This window comes from Gopherus evgoodei, chromosome 11 (assembly GCF_007399415.2).
Source record: "Gopherus evgoodei ecotype Sinaloan lineage chromosome 11, rGopEvg1_v1.p, whole genome shotgun sequence".
NCBI lineage: Eukaryota > Metazoa > Chordata > Testudines > Testudinidae > Gopherus > Gopherus evgoodei.
The window spans coordinates 72,029,400-72,048,863 of NC_044332.1; the positions used below are offsets into that span (position 1 = coordinate 72,029,400).

Below are 19,464 nucleotides of genomic sequence, written 5' to 3' on the forward strand. Positions count from 1 at the left end.
ATGTTCATCAATGAGTCTGATAATTCTATTCTTTGCTATATTTTCAACCAATTTTTCCGGTACTGAAGTTAGGCTCACTGGCCTGTAATTGCCAGAATGGCCTCTGGAAACTTTTTTAAAAATCAGCATCACATTAGTTATCCTCCAGTCATCTGGTACAGAGGCTGATTTAAGTGATAGTTTACATACCACAGTTAATAGTTCTGCAATTTCCTATTTGAGTTCCTTCAGCACTCAGGTGAATTCTACCTAGTCCTGGAAACATATTAATGTTTAACTTCTCAGCTTGTTCCAAAACTACTTCTACTGACACTTCAGTCTGAGGCAGTTCCTCAGATTTGTCACTTAGGCCTTGTCTACACCACAAAGTTGCAGCGCTGGTGAGGGAGTTATAGCGCTGCAACTTAGGAGGTGTACACATCTGCAGGGCATCACCAGCGCTGCAACTCCCTGTTTGCAGCGCTGGCCGTACACCCGTTGAAACTCGGGTGTAGAGGATCCAGCACTAGTGATCCAGCGCTGGTCATCAGGTGTAAACACTCACCAGCATTTTTCTTGACCTCCGTGGAATAAACAGGTATCCCAGCAAACCAGAGGAAGCCTCTCTGGTAATCAAGCAGGTCTCCTTCCCCGCGGTTTGCAGGGGGGTTCGGGGAACGCGAGAGCAAACCGCGGGGAAGCAGGTCTCCTTCCCCGCAGTTTGCTCTCGCGTTCCCCTAACCCCCGTGCAAGCAGGTCTCCTTCCCAGCGGTTTGCTCCGGTGTTTTTTGAACCCCCGTGCAAGCAGATCTCCTTCCCCGCGGTGTGCTGTCGCGTTCCCCGAACCCCCCTGCAAACCGCGGGGAAGGAGATCTGCTTGCACGGGGGTTCGGGGAACGCGACAGCACACCGCGGGGAAGGAGATCTGCTTGCACGGGGGTTCAAAAAACACCGGAGCAAACCGCTGGGAAGGAGACCTGCTCGCACGGGGGTTCGGGGAACACCGGAGCAAACCGCTGGGAAAGAGACCTGCTTGCAGGGGGGTTCGGGGAACACCGGAGCAAACCGCTGGGAAGGAGACCTGCTTCCCCGCGGTTTGCTCTCGCGTTCCCATAACCCCCCTTGAAGCCTCCCAACAGCGCTGCAGTGTGGCCACATCTAACACCACTTGCAGCGCTGGTTGCTGTAAGTGTGACCACTCTGCAGCGCTGGCCCTATACAGCTGTACTAATACAGCTGTAACGACCAGCGCTGCAAAATTGTAGATGTAGACATACCCATAGAAAGAACAGTTCAGATGTAAGAATCTCCCTCACATCCTTCATGGCGCCGGGCGGGCAGGCGGGAGGCAGCGGCAGCCCCGGGTCCCCCCGCGAGGGGCTGCGGGACTGGGTCCGGAGCGCCTGCCGCTTCGCCGCCGACAGGAGCGACTTCCGCAGAAACCTCATAGTTAACCTGGGGCTTTTTGCTGCTGGAGTCTGGGTAGCCCGAAACTTGACAGACATTGATTTGATGCCTCCTCAACCAGTTGCATAGCAGTGCCAAGGTGAATCAAGTGTACCTGCCTCAAGTCTGAAGAGCTTCTTGTCCCAGTGTGACAAGATGACCAAAATGACGATCAGAAGAGTTGTGTGGTGTTTGTTGCTTTTGTTCTTGGTAACTAAAAGTTCAGCAGCAGCTCTAAAATTGTATTTTAATTCAAGCATACTATCATTCCGCAATGAACAGAAGCCATTTAACTCGTGAGATGTTAGTTGTATGTTCAGTTCACCCCACTGAGCTCAATGTATATTAATCAGTTATATTTTCAAGACTTGCAAAGCTGTTTCATATTGAGTTTAATTCTGTACCATGTCTAGAAGATTCTCATTAAATTATCATAAAATGTGTGAAAAAAAAATCCTTTGCAGGGAAGACCAAATGCAAAAATTCTTGGCAACGGCTTTGTCTTCCTTGAGTGCTCCATTAGCACCTCAATCACCCAGTGACTCCACTGATAGTGTGGCAGGCTTCCTGCTTCTGAAGGTCTTAAGATATTTTTGCTGTTACTTTTTATGTCTTTTGCTAGCTGTTCTTCAGATTCTTATTTCTTAACTGTACTTCTACATGTGACTTTCCCGAGTTTATGCTCTTTTCTATTTTCCTTGGTAGACAGCCCCCAGGCTGTACCACATCTTGTACAAAAATCTATTTTAAGAATGTTTTAGAGTGTTTTAACATAAACTCGTTGGGTCTACTTTTCATATCCCCCTACACATATAGCCAGAAGGCCCAGTTATTATGAGCCCAACTCTAGAGATTAGAAGAATAAATATAATTCATATATTTAAGACTAAAAATTACCTGAAATAGCTTTTTAGTATGTACAAACTGCCTTTAAAATGACATGAGACTCAGATGTCTCAGGATCTTCAAGGGCTAAAACCAAGTGCTTTGTATCCCACTTGAAAGCAGTGACTCTCCACATTCCAAATGGAATACATATCCCATTTCTAGATTAGCAGCGTTCTAAGACTGGATCTTAAAGTTCTCACTGGTACTGGATTAAATATTGTCCCATCCTGGGCATTGGGCCAATCTAAGCCCTCGTCCAGACTAACCCGCGGCATTGGCGGGTTAAAATCGATAGCTCGGGGATCGATATATCGCGTCTAGTCTGGACGCGATGTATCGATCCCCGAGCGCGCTTACATCGATTCCGGAACTCCATCAATCCGAACGGAGTTCCGGAATCGACACGGAGAGCCGCGAACATCGATGCAGCGCCGTCCAGACTGGTGAGTACCTCGATTTTAGAAATTCGACTTCAGCTACGTTATTCTCGTAGCTGAACGACTTCAGCTACGTTATTCTCGTAGCTGAAGTTGCGTATCTAAAATCGATTTTAATACCTAGTCTGGACGTGGCCTAACTCTGGAAGGAAATTCAAGATTTGTGAGTAAAGAAGGAAATATTTCTTTGGCAGTTTATTACATGGTGCTGCAATTTATCACATATGTCAGTTTCCTCCTTTATCCACAAATCTGGAATTTCTTCCCAAATGTAGACTGTCCCAATAAAGAAATGTCAGAGACAAGTTTTAGGTTCAGTCTCAGTTTAAGGTTCAGTCTCGTAACTCTGACAATTTTACACACACACACACACACACACACACACACACTGTTTGGGGACATTATACGAATAGGACAGGAAGGAATTTTCATAAAGAAGGATTTAAGTCCTCTTTGCAGCATTGGAAATGGGAACAACAGATCCCAGCTTAATGTAAACACATAGTGATCAGTTGTGAACTCCTTAATATATTAATGTGCCTGGGAATATCTAACTGTCTTCCTGAACTGACCCTAGAAATGAACTCTCCAAGCATGGTGATTGACTACCAGAACTTCAGAATGCATCTTTAAAGATAACTTTGTGCTGCAATCTAAGTGGTAGACAAAGAAGTTGAAGAATCAATTTATCCAGAGGCAGCCATGTAATGTACATGATATACAGACATTTTACATTCCCTTCCTTCCAAATCACAGCCGCAACTGGTGCTTCTTCTGTGTTTCTTCATCCAAAACCTAAAATAATATAGTCTTATTGAACCAGCACTCTAATGGGCTGGTCGCAAAAAAAATAAAAATAAAAAAATTCTATTCACAGGCACAGAAGTATCCCCCACTCCCAGGTTATCAAATTAAATCCAGGGGCAGTAACATTATCATAAAAAGGGGTTTGTGCTTGACATAAGACAATCCCCTTATCAATAAGCAGCAGCTAGCCACAAACAGTCTCAGGATAACTGGTTCCTTATTCCCTTCTTTCCTTCTGTTACAGCATCACACTTCTTCCTTTGATTGCAGCAGATGCTGGACATTTGTTCAGGTACCAGGTGCTATCCTGGGATCCTTACTTTTTCATTCCCTGGGGCCCCATAAGGTGTAACAGTTCAAGGAATTCTAATGCTTCTCTATGATCCTTGTTGAAAGGCCACATTCTTCTATTTCCAGTGCACAAGGTAACTGTTTAGCAGGCCTAATCTGCATATATAAATTGGATTCATTAGAAACCACAATTCAGGAGGATTCCAGATAAAGCACATATGGGATGCCATTGGGCTCTCTCTGTTTTGCACATTTTTCTCTGGGCAGGAGAAAAAGGTTGTCGACTCTTCTTAGAGTCTCACAGGCAAATCGCATTTTTAAGTAAGGTGCAATTAAAAGCAATGACATTAAAGAAAAACTCTGCATCCAGCCATGACTATTACATTCTTTATTCAGCAGACCTGGGTTCTATTCTCAGCTCTGCCACTGGCCTTCTGGGTGACCAAAGGTTTGAAACTGGGGAAAGCTGCATCAGTGAAAGTACAGGTTCACACAAGTGCAGGGTGCAGCAACACTGGGGCAACGAAAAATGCCAGTGTAAAGCCCTTAGTTATCTAGAAAGCGCCTCCAAGATTTAACTCAAGTAACTAGAAAGCCGCAGACAAGAGTGCATGAAAGAACTACCATAGGCAGCTGTCTCACTTCCAAATGAGCCTGCAAATGTTCAGATTTCCCCTCACCAGCAGAGTACCTGATCGGTGTGTTGCTGTATCCAGGGCAGGAGAGCTTTTCTGCTTCAAATGTACATTTCCAAACGTTTTTTTTTCTTCCAGTTTAACACACCAGCTTTGTGTTATTGTGGCCTATTGTACCATGTGGTGTTTAACAGCTGCTATGCTCCACCCTAGAGTTGGCTGCACTTCAGGGGAGGGTGAAGTGATTCTTGTAAAGTTTTTAAGGCAATCTGGGGATCTTTTGGAAGGAAAGGTGCTCTGTGAATGTAACATTTTATTCCAGTGACCTGTCTGCATTTAATGTGTGCTATTGATATTCCTGCATCAAAAGAACCATCCTGTTTTATTACTAAACTATCCGCCTAGATACTTATATGGTCACTTATTTAAAATACATGATTGGAATAATCTGTTAAACAAAAAACAGAGTGGTGGGTTCAGCTTTTCAAACCATGGGTTTAGAACCAGCCACTTCACTCCAGGTTTTAGTGACTTGCAGTTCCCTCATCATGTGTAACTCTGAAACCAAGCCTCTGTTATCAGACAGGCTACAGCCAGCAGAACGTGAACTATGTAATACAGCCATTGCCAAACCCTTTTTATAGGGCGTAGGTCCCAATGTAGTAAAGCATTAAGCATGTGGTTAAGTCCATCTCTGTTTAGCAAAGGCTTAATTTTAAGCATGTTTTTAAGTCCCACTGACTTCAGGAAAGTTCCGAAGTCCTTTTTTGAATGAGGGCTGTAGTTTACAACCGGACCCGACACTGCTAGTGGCTTTGCTGAGGGGGAGTGAGGAAAGATAATTCAGACTGTCTGAACGTGATCAGAGAATAAATCCCAGACTAATGGATAAAACTCCACATGTGGACCACAGATTTTTGGTAGGCCTGCTGCTTTTAACATATTCTTCTTTAAAATGGCCTTGTGGAATTTCACTTCAAGTCATCATTTATTTCCACTATTGCTTAATAGCTTTGTTTCCATTAATGGAATCCAAAAGTTTACAGATGGGCTCTCCAGTCACTGATCAAGAAAGCTTTTCTAAAGGATCAAAATAATGCTAATCACAGTCTTTAGAGCTTGGCAAAACTCAACCCTCCTGTGTGATACTGACATGCACGTGACTGCATTTAATTAGGGACCTTGTTAAATGATTTATTCCAGAGCTACCTAGGAGAAGCCTGGTAGAAAGAGACCCTTCTGAAGAACAGAAAATCCCAGATGACTTTCAGATAAAAGATGGACACTAAGTATCCTACAGGACGAGGACCATGGTGCACTGAGAGTCAGTAATATGTGTTAGTATTACAAACTCCATATTTGTTTATCTAGCCAGCTGTTTATCCAGCACTTTAGTGAGCTGCTGCAAGTCACTGAAACAAAACACAATTCAAGAAATGCTCTAATGATGAGGAAGGGAGGGCCCAGGAATAAATGCAGACCTTGAAGCCTAAGAAGATCTGCAGTGGAAAACTGAGGGTATGTCTACACTACCTACCAGATCAGTGGGTAGTGACTGATCTATCGGGGACTGATTTATCGTGTCTAGTTTAGACACGATAAATCGATCCCCAATTGCTCGGCTGTCAAGTCCTGTACTCCACTGCAGCGAGAGGCAGAAGCAGAGTTATGGGGAAGCGGCGGCAGTTGACCCTGTGCCGTGAGGACGAGAGGTAAGTCGACCTAAGATACGTTGACTTCAGCTATGCTATTCTCGTAGCTGAAGTTGCATATCTTAGGTCGATCCCCTCCCCCCCAAGATAAACCAGGCCTCAGAGGTGCCCCCTTGCATCCACAGAGGTCAACCCTTAACAGGCAAGACCATGAGGAAATTATTAGTGACCACCTGTTTTGCTTTTTAACAAAACACACTGTCTAAGTTTTGGGTCTGAGGACTGTGGTTGTGGGGAAGAGCAGAACAGTACCAGAGAGAAAAGATCAGGATTTTACATATAGGGTATAGCTACACTGTAATCATGGGGTGTGATTTCAGTTCGGCTACTCATACCTGAGCTAGCTTTAATCTACTTGAGTAAGTAGATTAGGCATGGCTACTGAAAAGTGAAGCCGTGACAGCATGGGCTTCAGCATAGGCTGTATGAGCCCACCCAGAACTATGGGTAAATACTTGGATGGCTGGCCCACCTGATGCCTGTGATGCTGCAGCTTCACTGCTATTGGTCCCCAAGATGGCCAGATTAAAGCTAGCTTGGGTATGTCTACACAAGCTGCAATCACACCTGATGATTGCAATGTGGACATACCCTTAGAATCCTGGTCCTTGGTGAATCTAATCGTTGATGGCAGAAAACAGCTGCAAAGTTTTTATTTAGAAATTAGATTAGCTTTTATCACTACAGCCTCAGTGCCAAAAGGAGTCAATTATAAAGCGATGAAACCTCAAAGTCTTTAAGTCTGAAAGGTCAAAAGTAGAATCTCTAAAGCAGTAACAGATCGAGACAGACCCTCAGTTTCAATGCCTGAACTAATCCATGAGCCAATCAGAAGCATGGGATCAGAGAGTCATGCTGGGTTCTTTCCTTGTGCATCAGCATTCTAACAAACATTCCACAGGCCACATCATGCCCTCAGTGCTGCCTGTGCAGCCCCCCATTGTCTTTCATGGAGTGAGACACCATGAGGGGAAAAAAATCTTTTGTTTTTAAAAATCAGTGTATTCTAATCTGAAACTACAGCATGAACCGTAATTATGAGGTTATAACATGGACAGATTCGCTATAGGGCAGAGCCGTAGGTGCTCACGCTACATTTTCATAATTTAACATGATTTTATTTCTTTTCAGCATAACCTTAACTCTGAATTTTCTGGGTTTAGAACGTCGGATTTGGGGACAGTTACAACACCCCTGTAATGATTTTTACCATGTACTTTCAACCTTAATTCCATTTTAACATAGTTTTTGTCTGGGACTTTACATTACCATAGACCCTAAAGGCTCCAACCTAGATTAAAGTCCCTTTGCACTCGGTGCTGTGTAACACATAATGAAAGGCAGCCTGTTCCCGCAAAAGTTTACAGTCTAAACAAAAAAGACAGACAAGGTGGGAAAGGAAACAGAGGCACAAAGAGGTGAAGTGGCTTGTCTGAGATCACGCTGCAGGTCACTGGCAGAGCAGGAACTAGAGACCAGGCCAGTGCACTATACACCATGCTGACTCCCACGTATTTAGCAGCCAAGGTGCCACTCCAAATAGTCATGACTGTTTTTTATATATGGACAAACTTTTTAAACTCAGCTTTTTAAATCAGTAATTATAGTGCAGCCTTGATGTTCTTTAACAACACAGAGAAACCACACACAATAAGATCTGCTTTCATCCACATGGAGAACAATTCTCTAAGCTCGAGTTAAATTCCCCCAGAGGAACCCTCTGTGAGCTGCCCCTAAGCGAGGGGTAGGCACATTCCCTACTCACCATCTACAGGGCTGAGGTAATCATGAAGATGCGCCGTGCTAGCTGCTCCCCCACTCTGCATCAGCAGGTCCCCATAAGGATTCGGATGGCTGGCCATGAGCGTCATCTGGTGATAGTAGTCAGCAGGGTTGGCTCCTGGAGGGGGAGGGGGCAAACCAAAGAGGCCTCTCTCTTTTAGATGCTCGTGAGCCACTGTAGAGGCAGAGAGTGAGGAGACAAACATGGGGAAAACGTTTTCTCAGTAAGTAAAACTCCAGAGCTGACATTACGGTCTGCGTCAGAACCCCCAAGCCCTCTTGTTACAACTCAGTTTGGTGCTTTGATGACGTATGTTTGGGCGTGTTTCTGTGGACAAAAGGGGCCTCTGCATTCTTCCATTTCCGCAAATTTATAAACAATCTCTCATTCCCCCTTCTAATAATCCTTCCACATGAAAACAAAATTCACTGCAGGGAGGGGTCTAGAAGGCCTGACCAACCCACAGCAAAAACGCTGTCAGCATCAACTTTGGTGCCTATTAGCAAAGAAAAAGACAAGTAGAGTACAGTTAACAGCCACAGCGCAAGGAAATTAAAGCTGAGATCTAATGCGGAGAGCTAGGTTTAGCGTCTGGCAGTGTAAAACCATTTTGGCTGCCAAAGCCAATTACACTCACTTTCTTCCCGCTGTAATTTTTCAAACCTGCCTCCCAGCAGCTCTCCATTAACTTATTTACCATGGTCTAAAAAAATCACAACACAATGCCCCTTTTAAAATGCCAGATAATGAAACTCACTTTGCAAGGTGGTGGGAAAAAAAATACATGAGCATTAAAACCTCTCTGCTCTGTGCTGAGAGTGGAGGTTTGGAATCTTAACACTTGCTTGGGTGAGCAAAACCTAATTAACAGGAACAGAAGAGCCACATTTTAAGGTATGCATGCGCCTGTATCTATCCAAGCTATTTACGTGGCCCTCGGTTACCGCAGCATCTAAACACTTCACAGTCTTTTGATAGATAGAGCCTCACCACACTGATGTGAGTGAGGTAGGAAAGTGCTATTCTTCTCATTTTACACATGGGGAACTCAAGCACTGAAAGACTAAGTGACTTCCCCAAGGTCACAGAAAGTCTGCAGCGGAGCAGAAAACTGAACCTAGAAGTCCTGAGTCCCAGTCTAGCACCCTAAACACTGGACCATCCTTCCTCTCTATGTAGATACGTACAAGGTCCAATTTTGACTTCACATACACACTTTTTATATTGATTTCTTATGGAGATACTCCTATGCAACTAAATGAGACCCTACACTGTACTGAAGGAGATATAGATATAGTGGCCAAATTCTCTACTGCCATACATTGATGCAGCTCCAGCGTTACATAAGTAGAGAATTGGGCTCCATATCTATCTATGCTTTCAAAAGGGTACGTCGGTATTTCAATGTTTTCTGAAATTCTTTACTGAAGCACCTCCCATTTTTCATTTCCTCCCCTCTCCTACCTCAAATATACAACGTTTAACATTATCAATCACTCCGTAAGCCTGTGTGATGCTTCAGCTCACTGAGATGGGGATAGGGTGACAGGACGTCCCGATAAAATCGGGACTGTCCCGATTTTGAGGAGTTTGTCCCGCGTCCCGACCAGAGTACGGTCGGGATGCCATTTGTCCCGATATTTTGTTCCCTTGTCTTCGGCGTCAATTCGGCTGAGAGTCCTTCAGTCACGGATGGTCTTTGGTGGTATTTTGGCGGCAGATGCTTCTGTCTTTGGCGGCAAGGTTTATTACCCCCCACCAAAATACTGCCGAAGACTGTCTGTGACTCAAGGGCTCTCCGCCGAATTGCTGAACTCCCGGATGGGTGAGTGTAAAAAAAAAAAAAAAAGCCCTCCGCCCCGCCCGCCCCCTGCGGCGGTCCCAATATTTTCCCTTTAACACCTGGCTACCCTAGATGGGGAAGGTAGGAACTGTACTGAATACAGCCTGATGCTTGGAAGTGTCTGGGTTATTTACACCCAGTGCTGCATCAAGACCAGGGGTAGGTAACCTATGGCATGTGCCGAAGGCACCACGAAAGCTGATTTTCAGTGGCACTCACACTGCCCGGGTCCTGATCACCGGTCCAGGGGGCTCTGCATTTTAATTTAAATTTAAATGAAGCTTCTTAAACATTTTACAAACCTTATTTACTTTACATACAACAATAATTTAATTATATATTATACACTTATAGAAAGAGACCTTCTAAAAACATTAAAATGTATTACTGGCATGCAGAACCTTAAATTAGAGTGAATAAATAAAGACTCGGCACACCACTTCCTAATGGTTGCCAACTCCTGATCTAGACTCTATGCACCATGCACAGGTTTTCACATCCCCTTTACTTGGGCCAGGACTATTCTGTGGGGATTACTCGTTGAGGGAGAGGAGGGAACAGAAATAATGAGGAAGGAAGGGTCAGGTGGCCTCTCCCCCCTACACTAGGGCACCCATCACATGAGAAAGTCTAGCACCATGTGGAAACACTGTAGTGTATAGGAACTGGGTAGTAGCCCTTTAAGTAGTTTTTTTGGTCCCCTAGTGAGCCCTGCCTGCTGTCTTCTATTGCAGACACCACAAGAACCCAACTGAGCAGCATCGTATATCCATAGCGAGGCCTTGTGTGTTTGTATATAGTTAGTAAACGTGGTTATTTGGAATCCAACTGTGTCCAAGATGTTTCCTCATATTCTTAGTGTTGTGTAAAGAGCAAAGACACAACAAACACTTTGCACAGCTGCGGTCCTGACACAGGGCTGCCGGGGTCCCTGTGGGGACCCACTGCCAGCGAAGCTCAGAAGAGCAAAAGACTGGAGTAAAAGGGTACATAATTTTAAGCAAAATATTTATAAGAGAATCCAACAGTAACAGCTCTTCTCACGCTCTGGTTTGTCAATGCAATGATGCAAAACAAATGTGTCGTTACAGAGGAGGGAAAAAACAACAGCTCCTCACTTCAGAGAGCAGCTGTAGATCCTTTGCAGCTGTAGATCTTTGGGGTCTAGTGAATGGAGTGCTGGTGAAAAGTGCTAGAGCTCCAAAATAGCTACAGCACAAGTAGCAGCAGAGCAAACTCCTCCAGCACCGGGTTGGCTATGTGCTTCAACCTTGAGCCCCCAAGACCACTTCTAGGCATAAGCTTTGCCATGTGCATTCATTTTCTGCCCTCTCTGTGGAGACTGCCAGTGTGGGTACCAGCCCATGTCAATGGCTGGGAGAAGGCATATTTCAACAACAGTTGATCTAAGAACTGCACAACTCATATCATGTCAGCCACTTGATAGCCTGTGGTGCAACTACAGTTTTAAACCCTCACATTCAGTGTCAGGACAGCACTGTGCTTACCATCAGCAGGGCTGAGGCCTCTGGCGGCAGAGATCATGGAGAGAGTGGGACTGCTGTGCACGGTGCGGAGATAATGTTCCATATGGGGGTTTATGTACGGGTGAGGGGGATTGAAAGGCGATTCACCAGGTCCTGCTGGGTGAGGAGAAAGTCGAATAAGGGAGATGTCGGAGATAACGGGGCTGCCACTGAGGGTAGGAGGCCTGTGAAGGAAACAGAAAAACATTCTGTGAATTGGGCTTCAATTTCATTAGCACTTCTTCATGCATTTTTTCTTTAAGCCAGAGCACATGGTTGGAGAACAGGACTCCTGGGTTCTATTCCCAGCTCTGACTCACTGTGTGAACCTAGACAAGTCATTTCAATTTGTTTGCACCTCAGTTTGCCCTTCTATAAAATAGATATATACTGTGCATATATGTACCACTGCCATCTGTTGGAGAGAATCAGAATTGCTCTATTCTATGTCTATGTCTGATGTTGCTAATAGTGGTTGAAGAATCTCCTCTGTCTCAACTGGTCTTGGAGCAAAAGGCTCAGAGATAAAATTATTGTGAAATTCACTGTGGCCACAGCATGCAGCACAGTGACATCCGTGATGCCCTAGTTGGCCACCAGTTTGCTACAAGTACTGACCCCACATTGATATTGTGAAGGCTGTTTAAAGAATTTTTGCCACATGCACTGAGATCTTTGGAGAACAGGTGCTATGCAAGTGCAAGGTGGCAGAATTATTCTTTACAAGTTCTGCTATGAACTTTATTTAGAGAGAAAAGATAAAGTGTCCGTCACCACTTCCCTGTAGGAAGGGGGAGAGGAAAGGAACCTCCTTTGTTCTCTTCTCAACCTGCTCATAGTGAGACCATGGACTTGTCAAAACTAGAGAGAAAGAGACAGAGCCTTTTGTCAGCTGGAGCTCAGGAGAGGTATATGCTTGCCAACAAGTCAGGCAGAATTTCTGTGCTCAAAGCGTGGAACAAACTGCTAAAACCAATAGAAATAGTGAATCTAAGTTGTGGGAAGAGGAGCTAGACAAGAAAGGGGTGTAAAAGCTATAGACACTCGCCACATTTATGGTCATGAAGGTGAGCCACAGGATGAGCCGCATTTCTTGGTCTGTTGCGAGCAGGCCTTGAATCCCTATTTGCTCTTTGACAGTTCTTTCATCTGCCCATCTTGCTGGGAGACTGCCTCAAATAGGAAACTGCACCTCCCAGGGGTTAGCAGTTGCTGCCTTTGACATGTTTAGAAGTGAAGGAAGTTTGGGAGGGAGGATAGCCAAGTGATTAAAGCAAGGAAGGGGAAACCAGAATTCCTGCATTCTATTCCACACCCTGCCACTGAATTTAGTGACCTGGGGCAAGTCCCTTAGCTGCAGTCTGACTAAATAACCTCACCTGCAGAAGTCAATCAAAACTTTTTCAAACCGTACTGGAAGGTTTGTTTTAAGTTTTTGAGGGCAAATGTTCAGGTCAGATTTCGTCATGCGTGTTTTGGTTCTAGCCTCCTTAGTGCTAAATCCCTCTGTCCCTGCTTAGGCAAAGTCTCCATTAAAGTGAGAATTTGACCTGAGAAAGGACTCACTAAATGCTGCAGGTTTAGGTATCTGGACATGTCTACACTAAAAAAAAAAAAATCAGACCTGTATTTCAACCCTGGAGCAGCTCTACCAGCAGTAGCAAAGGTGAAAGATGTAGTGTAGTGAGGTCTCTGGTGTTTAGTCCATCATATCTTCCAATCCTTATTAAATAACCCAGTGACAATAATGCATGCGCAATCTACCATACAGCCTTCATCCTTCCTATCACTCGGGGAGAAACACAGGATCTGTATTATGCGGGCATAGACTCAGCCCTAGTGTTCAGCCCCTTCATAAACCTGCAAAGGGAGTTCCGCTAAAAAAAGCCTATAGCACCAGGAGAGGGAACTGATGGCATGTGTTATTTACGGTGCCACAGGTATGAGTAGCACTGGATGCAGAGAAAACGAATGTAGTCCCTGTCCTGAGTAGTTTACAGTTTTAGCCAGATACAAGAAACAGGGCGAAGTCACAACAGACAAAGAGGAAAGAGAGGGGTCTATATCATGTTAGATCGCCTTTAAATTAGATTTAGATCTAATGAGGGTTGGTGTGGAAAGGTGGGGATGGACGTGTCCGATGATGGGTTTTGAGGATGATTGTGAAGCACGATTTTATGAGGTATGGGATCAGAGACTTGGCAGCATGAGGGAAGCTGCTGGTGGGTAAAGAGTACAAAGGAGTAGTGTGGCAATGCAGAATTATCAGCGTAAAGAATCTAAGAGGGCGAATGACAGGAGATAAGAGAGTGGCTGGAACAAAAGCTGAACTCACTGGCATTGGTCTAAGCACTGGCAGTGGTAGCATGTTTTATGCAGGATGCTACATAAGAATATTTAAGTATTCCCACGATTGTGTGTGCATGCAAATATCGGTCTCTCTACATGTGTATGTAGCCACAAGAGAGAAGCTCTCTGAGTGGCTTAGACATGCCACCTGAATCTCAAGATACAGATTTCATCCTATACTGTCTACAGTTCAGGTGCCTTTTTATTTATTTATAATACTCGGATATCCACAAAGCCACACAGAATAGTAACACAAGCTTTACAGCCTTATTCAGCAATTTATGAGGGCGTTTGTCATTGTCTTTCTGATAAATTAGTAAATCTTACAAGTGTTTGAACACTCTTTGCTGACGTGTAATACATTAAAATATCTTTTAATATATACATTGTTCTAAATACTCTCCTGTAGTGATAACGTCTGCCTCTCACCAGTGTAAAATACAAGGCAGCAAAAATCTGTCATTACAAGGGTACATCAGTATCCAAAACACACACACACACACACACACACGTTTTATTGGAATCATTCCTGATCCACAGTGCAATAATTGAAAGCAGAATCAATCCCATTATATTTTATAGTACTGAAAGATGAACTTATGCTCACATAGTGATTTCAACCTCATAACCTGTTACTATGTCATTTTGTTACCAAAATTATGTAGGTGACTTAGTCACTTTCCAGAACTGCCTTGTTCCAAACTGTGCAGCCTATGTATATAGCACAGTGTGCTGTGGCTGGTTAACATCCTCTGTATTTCAGCCATGACATCATCTACAATAGCAGCATGCCTGCAAGGCTCAGCCAAGCTTGAGCTAAGATTTGTGTAGCAGTCGAGGCTGCTGCTAATAAGTCAACTGTGTATGAAATCTACCAATTTATTTCAGGGGGTGGGGAAGAAAAGTGAATCAAAGTCTCTGTTCCAGATTTAGTTTCACATAATTTCTAACAATCTCCACCGCCTCATCTGGAAAAAATGAAACAGGTTTTTAACAAAAGTGATGTCATTAAGAAAACATCTGACTAATTTTTCTTCTGATGAAGACTTAATATAAGCAACGGGGAACGTAAATTAAAAGCAGCCCCAATCTATCCCAACCCATGGAGCCTGCCTTAATATATAAGCCATGAAAAGAGTTTTCTTACATATACAATAAGTTCCCTCTTTCATCAATACTCAGTGCTTCTCCCAACGGGGTTGTGAACTTCTTTGATGCAGGCTTGAAACTATGTATTACTGGGTTTATGAGCCTTCTGAGGCTACTGTGATCAAACTGTGAGGCCGACATCAAAAATGCATTTAATAATATGCAGGGCTCGCTATTCCTTTTCTCCATGTGCAGAAGATTTTGAGTTCCTCGGAAGAGGAAAACTCCAGCCTGGACACAAAGGTAAAGTTGGAAGAAAATGACCAAGATGTCAACCAAAATGCATGCAAATGGAAATGCAAACAGCAATAGAGCACAAGGTTAGCCTGGTGGTTAAAGAAATAGACTCAGAGGTCTAACTGAACTGGGTTCAATTTTCAGTTCTTCTACAGACTTCCTCTGTAACCTTGGGCAAGTTACTTAGCTTTTCTGCGCCTCATCTGTAAGGCTCCGATCTACACTGCATGATTCTTTCAGCGGCGTGTAGCCTGTGTACTCGAATAGCCCCCTAGCATGGGTTTAAATAGCAGTGTAGACAGTGAGGCATGGCTTAGGTGAGTAGAGTATAGACAGACATGCTTGAAGGGAGTGGGCATGTACTCAGCTCTCTTTGCCCAAGCCATGCTGTTTCCTCTACACTTCCGTTTTTAGCTGTGTTGTGACCCATTGTCTCCTAGCTGCTGGAGCCTTCCCTCATCACAAGAAAAGACTCCAGCAGTGGAGAAAGACTCTGCAGTGGGAAAAGGCTCGGTCAACCCCTTGCTGCTAGAGACTTTCCCCTCTACAAGATAGGACTCTAGCAGAGGGGAGACAATCGGAAAAGGCTCCTCCAGCTCCCCACTGCTACAGCCCTTCCCTGGTGCAGGTAAAGACTCCATCAGCAGGGAAAGGCTCCGGCAGTCTTGTAGCTACACACTAGTGTGGACACAGCTTGCTTTTCACTGCAGTGTGTAGCTACACATACCCTGCATGCCACTAAAAGCAGTGTATAGTGTAGACGTAGCCTAAAAGTAGAATAGCAATACTCCCGCTCTCTATCTGTCTCATCTATTGAGACTAAGTTCTTTGGGACTGGGACTTTATCTTACTATGTATGTGTATAGTGTACCTAGCACAATTAGGTTACAATCTCTGTTAGGATCTCTAAGTATTACTGAAACACAAATAATTACAATAAGCAGCTCAGGAATACTGATCGCTTACCATGACAAGTCTCAGAGTAGCATGACTATCATCAACTACCAATTAATATTAATCCTTAAGAGTATTAGGGATAAGGTCCTCCATTCCTCAGGTCACTGTCTTCTCCTCACAACTTGCTTTCCCATTTCACCAGTAGCCATTTGCTCCCCCTCCATTATTGCTAATTATCTGAATTCTAGTAAGCTCCTGAAGGCCTCACTGTGCTAGGCGCTGTAAAAAGACATAATAAAGAGATAGTCCCAGCCTCAGAGAGCTTACATTTAAATAGACAAGATTGACAAAAGGTGTGTGGGGGGAGTATTATTAGCTCCCTTTTATATCTGGTGAACTTAGGCACGGGGAGATTAAATAACTTGCCCAGGGTCAGAGAGGGAGTCTGGGGCAGAGATGTGAACAGGATCCAAGTCACCTGGTTTCCAGCACGGTTCCTTAACTACAGGGCCAGACCTGGTCACCTTTGGTGCTTTTCTCCTGCTCCAGTATCCCCATCCCTGAAAGTCCTTCTACCCTGTTATTAGTCCTTTCCACATCTGCAGACTGGCTGCCTCCCCATCTGTGTTCTAAAGGTTGAAGGGATACTGATGCTTGTGATCATCTATGTCAAAATTTGACCTCATATCTGACCGACAAGGTCAGGCCATGTCCTCTCTCCAGGGACTATATCCAGCTTTGACATGGGCATAGATTGAAACAAACAGCTCTCCACTTTTCATCTCTAAACAATATGATCCCAACTGTTTGGCTCTCCTCCTCATACTTCATTCCATGTTCAGGAAAGTTCTGCACCATCCCTAACAAAATTACATGCAGCATCCACCCCACACATCACATCCACAAATGCAACCCCCCAGACTGGATCACCTAACAGGGAGAAAGGGCTGGTTGTAGGCAGAAGCTGTGGGTGCTTCAAACATTTCCTTAATGCTCTTTCCCACAGACCTATGATGTCAGAACATATTTGTAAAATTTTTTACTGTTCTTGCTGCTGGACCCTAGGACGGCATGAAGAAAACACCTGAGCATGCATATTGAGGGAGAATCCAGGATCCACTGAAGCCACCTGCAAAACTGCCACTCACCTTAACAGGGCCAAGATTTCACTCTATGTATATTTCCATCACAGCTGGGGCTGAACTTTGCAAATAGGCTTTGGAAATGGGAATGTTTCCCTGAAGCTCCTTTCAAAATCCCAATGTATATCATTAGCAGTCAGTTATGTAGCGATTTACATCTTCTAAGAGGCACATAAGCGTTCATCAATTTACCCTCCCAATGCCCCTGGGAAGCAGAGGTTATTTGTTATCCCCTCCCCCACTTTTTAAAATTTTAAACAGACATGAGAGCTGAGGTGGGGAATGTCTGTTGATTTGTCCAACACCAGACACTGAGTTGGCAGCAGAGCTGATGTCAGAGAACTTTCGAGCTCGCAGGCCACTAACTCCCACTTCTCTTCAGATCAGTTATCAACAAATTATTGTTGACAGCTAGGAGGGAACCGCCTTGAAAAATGCACAGGGCAGTGTTGGGGTTATAGATATTTTCCCCTTGTTCTGACAATCTGCTGTCTATGGAAGGGAACAATTAGACATCTGCAGGTATGACACAGCAAACATTTCTTGCATTCATGGGCAGTGATTTTAGAATCCCTTAGAAATATCTGTGACCAGGATTAGGGATAAAGGGGGGAGATCTCTTTAAACATTGATGGCATCAGGAAAAGTGCCTCTCAGAACATTGTTTGCAGCCTTAGATTATTTCCACAGCTGTCAATAGTTCTCTCCACCAGTGCATTGTTCTCACCTACTTGTCAGCGCTGAAAGCCACCCTGCTGTTTCAGGATCTGATGTACATTCCTCCACAGATGCAGGGAGGCGAGGCAGCTCAGCAGTTGGCATGTGACAGGACTGTAGGAATAGCACCAGCAGCAAGAAGATCTATTAACAGTTGACACTTGACACATAGAATCAGTGGGAAACTAGGAATTTTTGGTGGTTTCCTAGGGGTCCAGTAACTCCCCAATTGTACTTGCATCAAAGGAAAAGAAAGCTGCTTAATCTTCTAACCACCTGTGCCACCTTAGTGCAGCAAAACAAAATCAGGGTAAATAAGTCTGTTGAAATCAGTGTCAATTCATCTGAAATATGCAGACAACCCAAAAGCAGAGGAATGCATTAAACACACAGTCAGTAAGAACCATATTTGGACAGTGGCCTCATGCGAAATGGCAATACTGGGTCTCTTCTTTGGCCCTATAGTCAACTGACGGGCCTCTCAGCAGGACACAAAGCTTTTATTAAGTCTCTGTCAGGCCGTTCAACCAAAATGGGGGAAAAAAAAATCCATCTATCCATAAGAACCTTTGACAGTCTCTATGCAAAAGAATAAATGGACACAAATCTGACATCAGGAATCATAACATTCAAAAACCAGTAGGAAAGCACTTCAATCTCTCTGTCACTCAATAACAGACCTAAAAGTGGCAATTCTTCAATGACAACAAAACTTCAAAAACAGACTCCAACATGAAGCTGAAGAACTGGAATTAATTTGCAAACTAGATATCATCAGATTAGGCCTGGATAAAGATTGGGAGTGGTTGGGTCATTACAAAACCTAAACTTAATTTCCCCAATACTAATTTCTCCCTACGGTTACTCACACTTTCTTCTCAACTGTCTGTAATGGGCCACTCTCATTACCTCTTCAAAAGTTATTTTTCCTCCCTTGGTATCCTGCTGTTAATTGATTTATCTCATTAGACTGACCACACACTTGGTAAGGCAACCCCCATTCTTTCATGTATTTATACCTGCTCCTGTATTTTCCACTCCATGCATCTGATGAAGTGGGTTCTAGCCCATGAAAGCTTATGCTCAGATAAATTTGTTAGTCTCTAAGGTGCCACAAGGACACCTTGTTGTTTTTGTTCATGTGTAGCAATGTCAGATAGAAAGAGCCTAAGAGGTTTGGAAAAATCTACTCCCCCTGAACAATAACATAATACTTTGCTATAGCACCTTTCATCCGAAGGTCTCCAACTGCTTAGTACCGAAGAAGTAGTCATGGGCCTGACCCTCATCTGGCATCTTCAAAATGGACTCTCTCCTTTTACTTAAGTGGAGCTACACTGATTTACACCAGTTGAGGTTCTGGCCCCCAAGGGGATGTCTTCACTGCAGCTGGTAATGAGCCTCCCAGCCCAGGTAGACAGATTCATGCTAGCTCCGACTAAGCTAGTGTGCTAAAAATAGCAATGTGGATGTTGCAGCTCAGGCTCTGAAACCCACCCTGGATTTGAGCTCAGGTGGCTAGCCCCAGACTCCACTGGAGGAACAACTTTTACACTGCTATTTTTAGCATGTTAGCTCCAGCGAAGTTAGCATGAATCTATCTACCTGGCCTGGGAGACTTGCTCC

At 44.1% G+C, this 19,464-nt stretch overlaps 1 protein-coding gene across 1 annotated transcript in view; it reads right to left on the reverse strand.

Annotated features, from left to right (window-relative positions):
* GLI2 (GLI family zinc finger 2) overlaps positions 1–19,464 on the reverse strand; it is a 266,185-nt gene that overhangs the window by 46,260 nt on the left and 200,461 nt on the right. Inside the window, exons 4-5 of the mRNA XM_030580490.1 lie at positions 11,330–11,532; positions 7,961–8,152 (exon numbers count right to left, since the gene is read on the reverse strand). Of these exons, the coding sequence (XP_030436350.1) occupies positions 7,961–8,152; positions 11,330–11,532 (395 nt within the window). The remainder of the gene's footprint in view (positions 1–7,960; positions 8,153–11,329; positions 11,533–19,464) is intronic.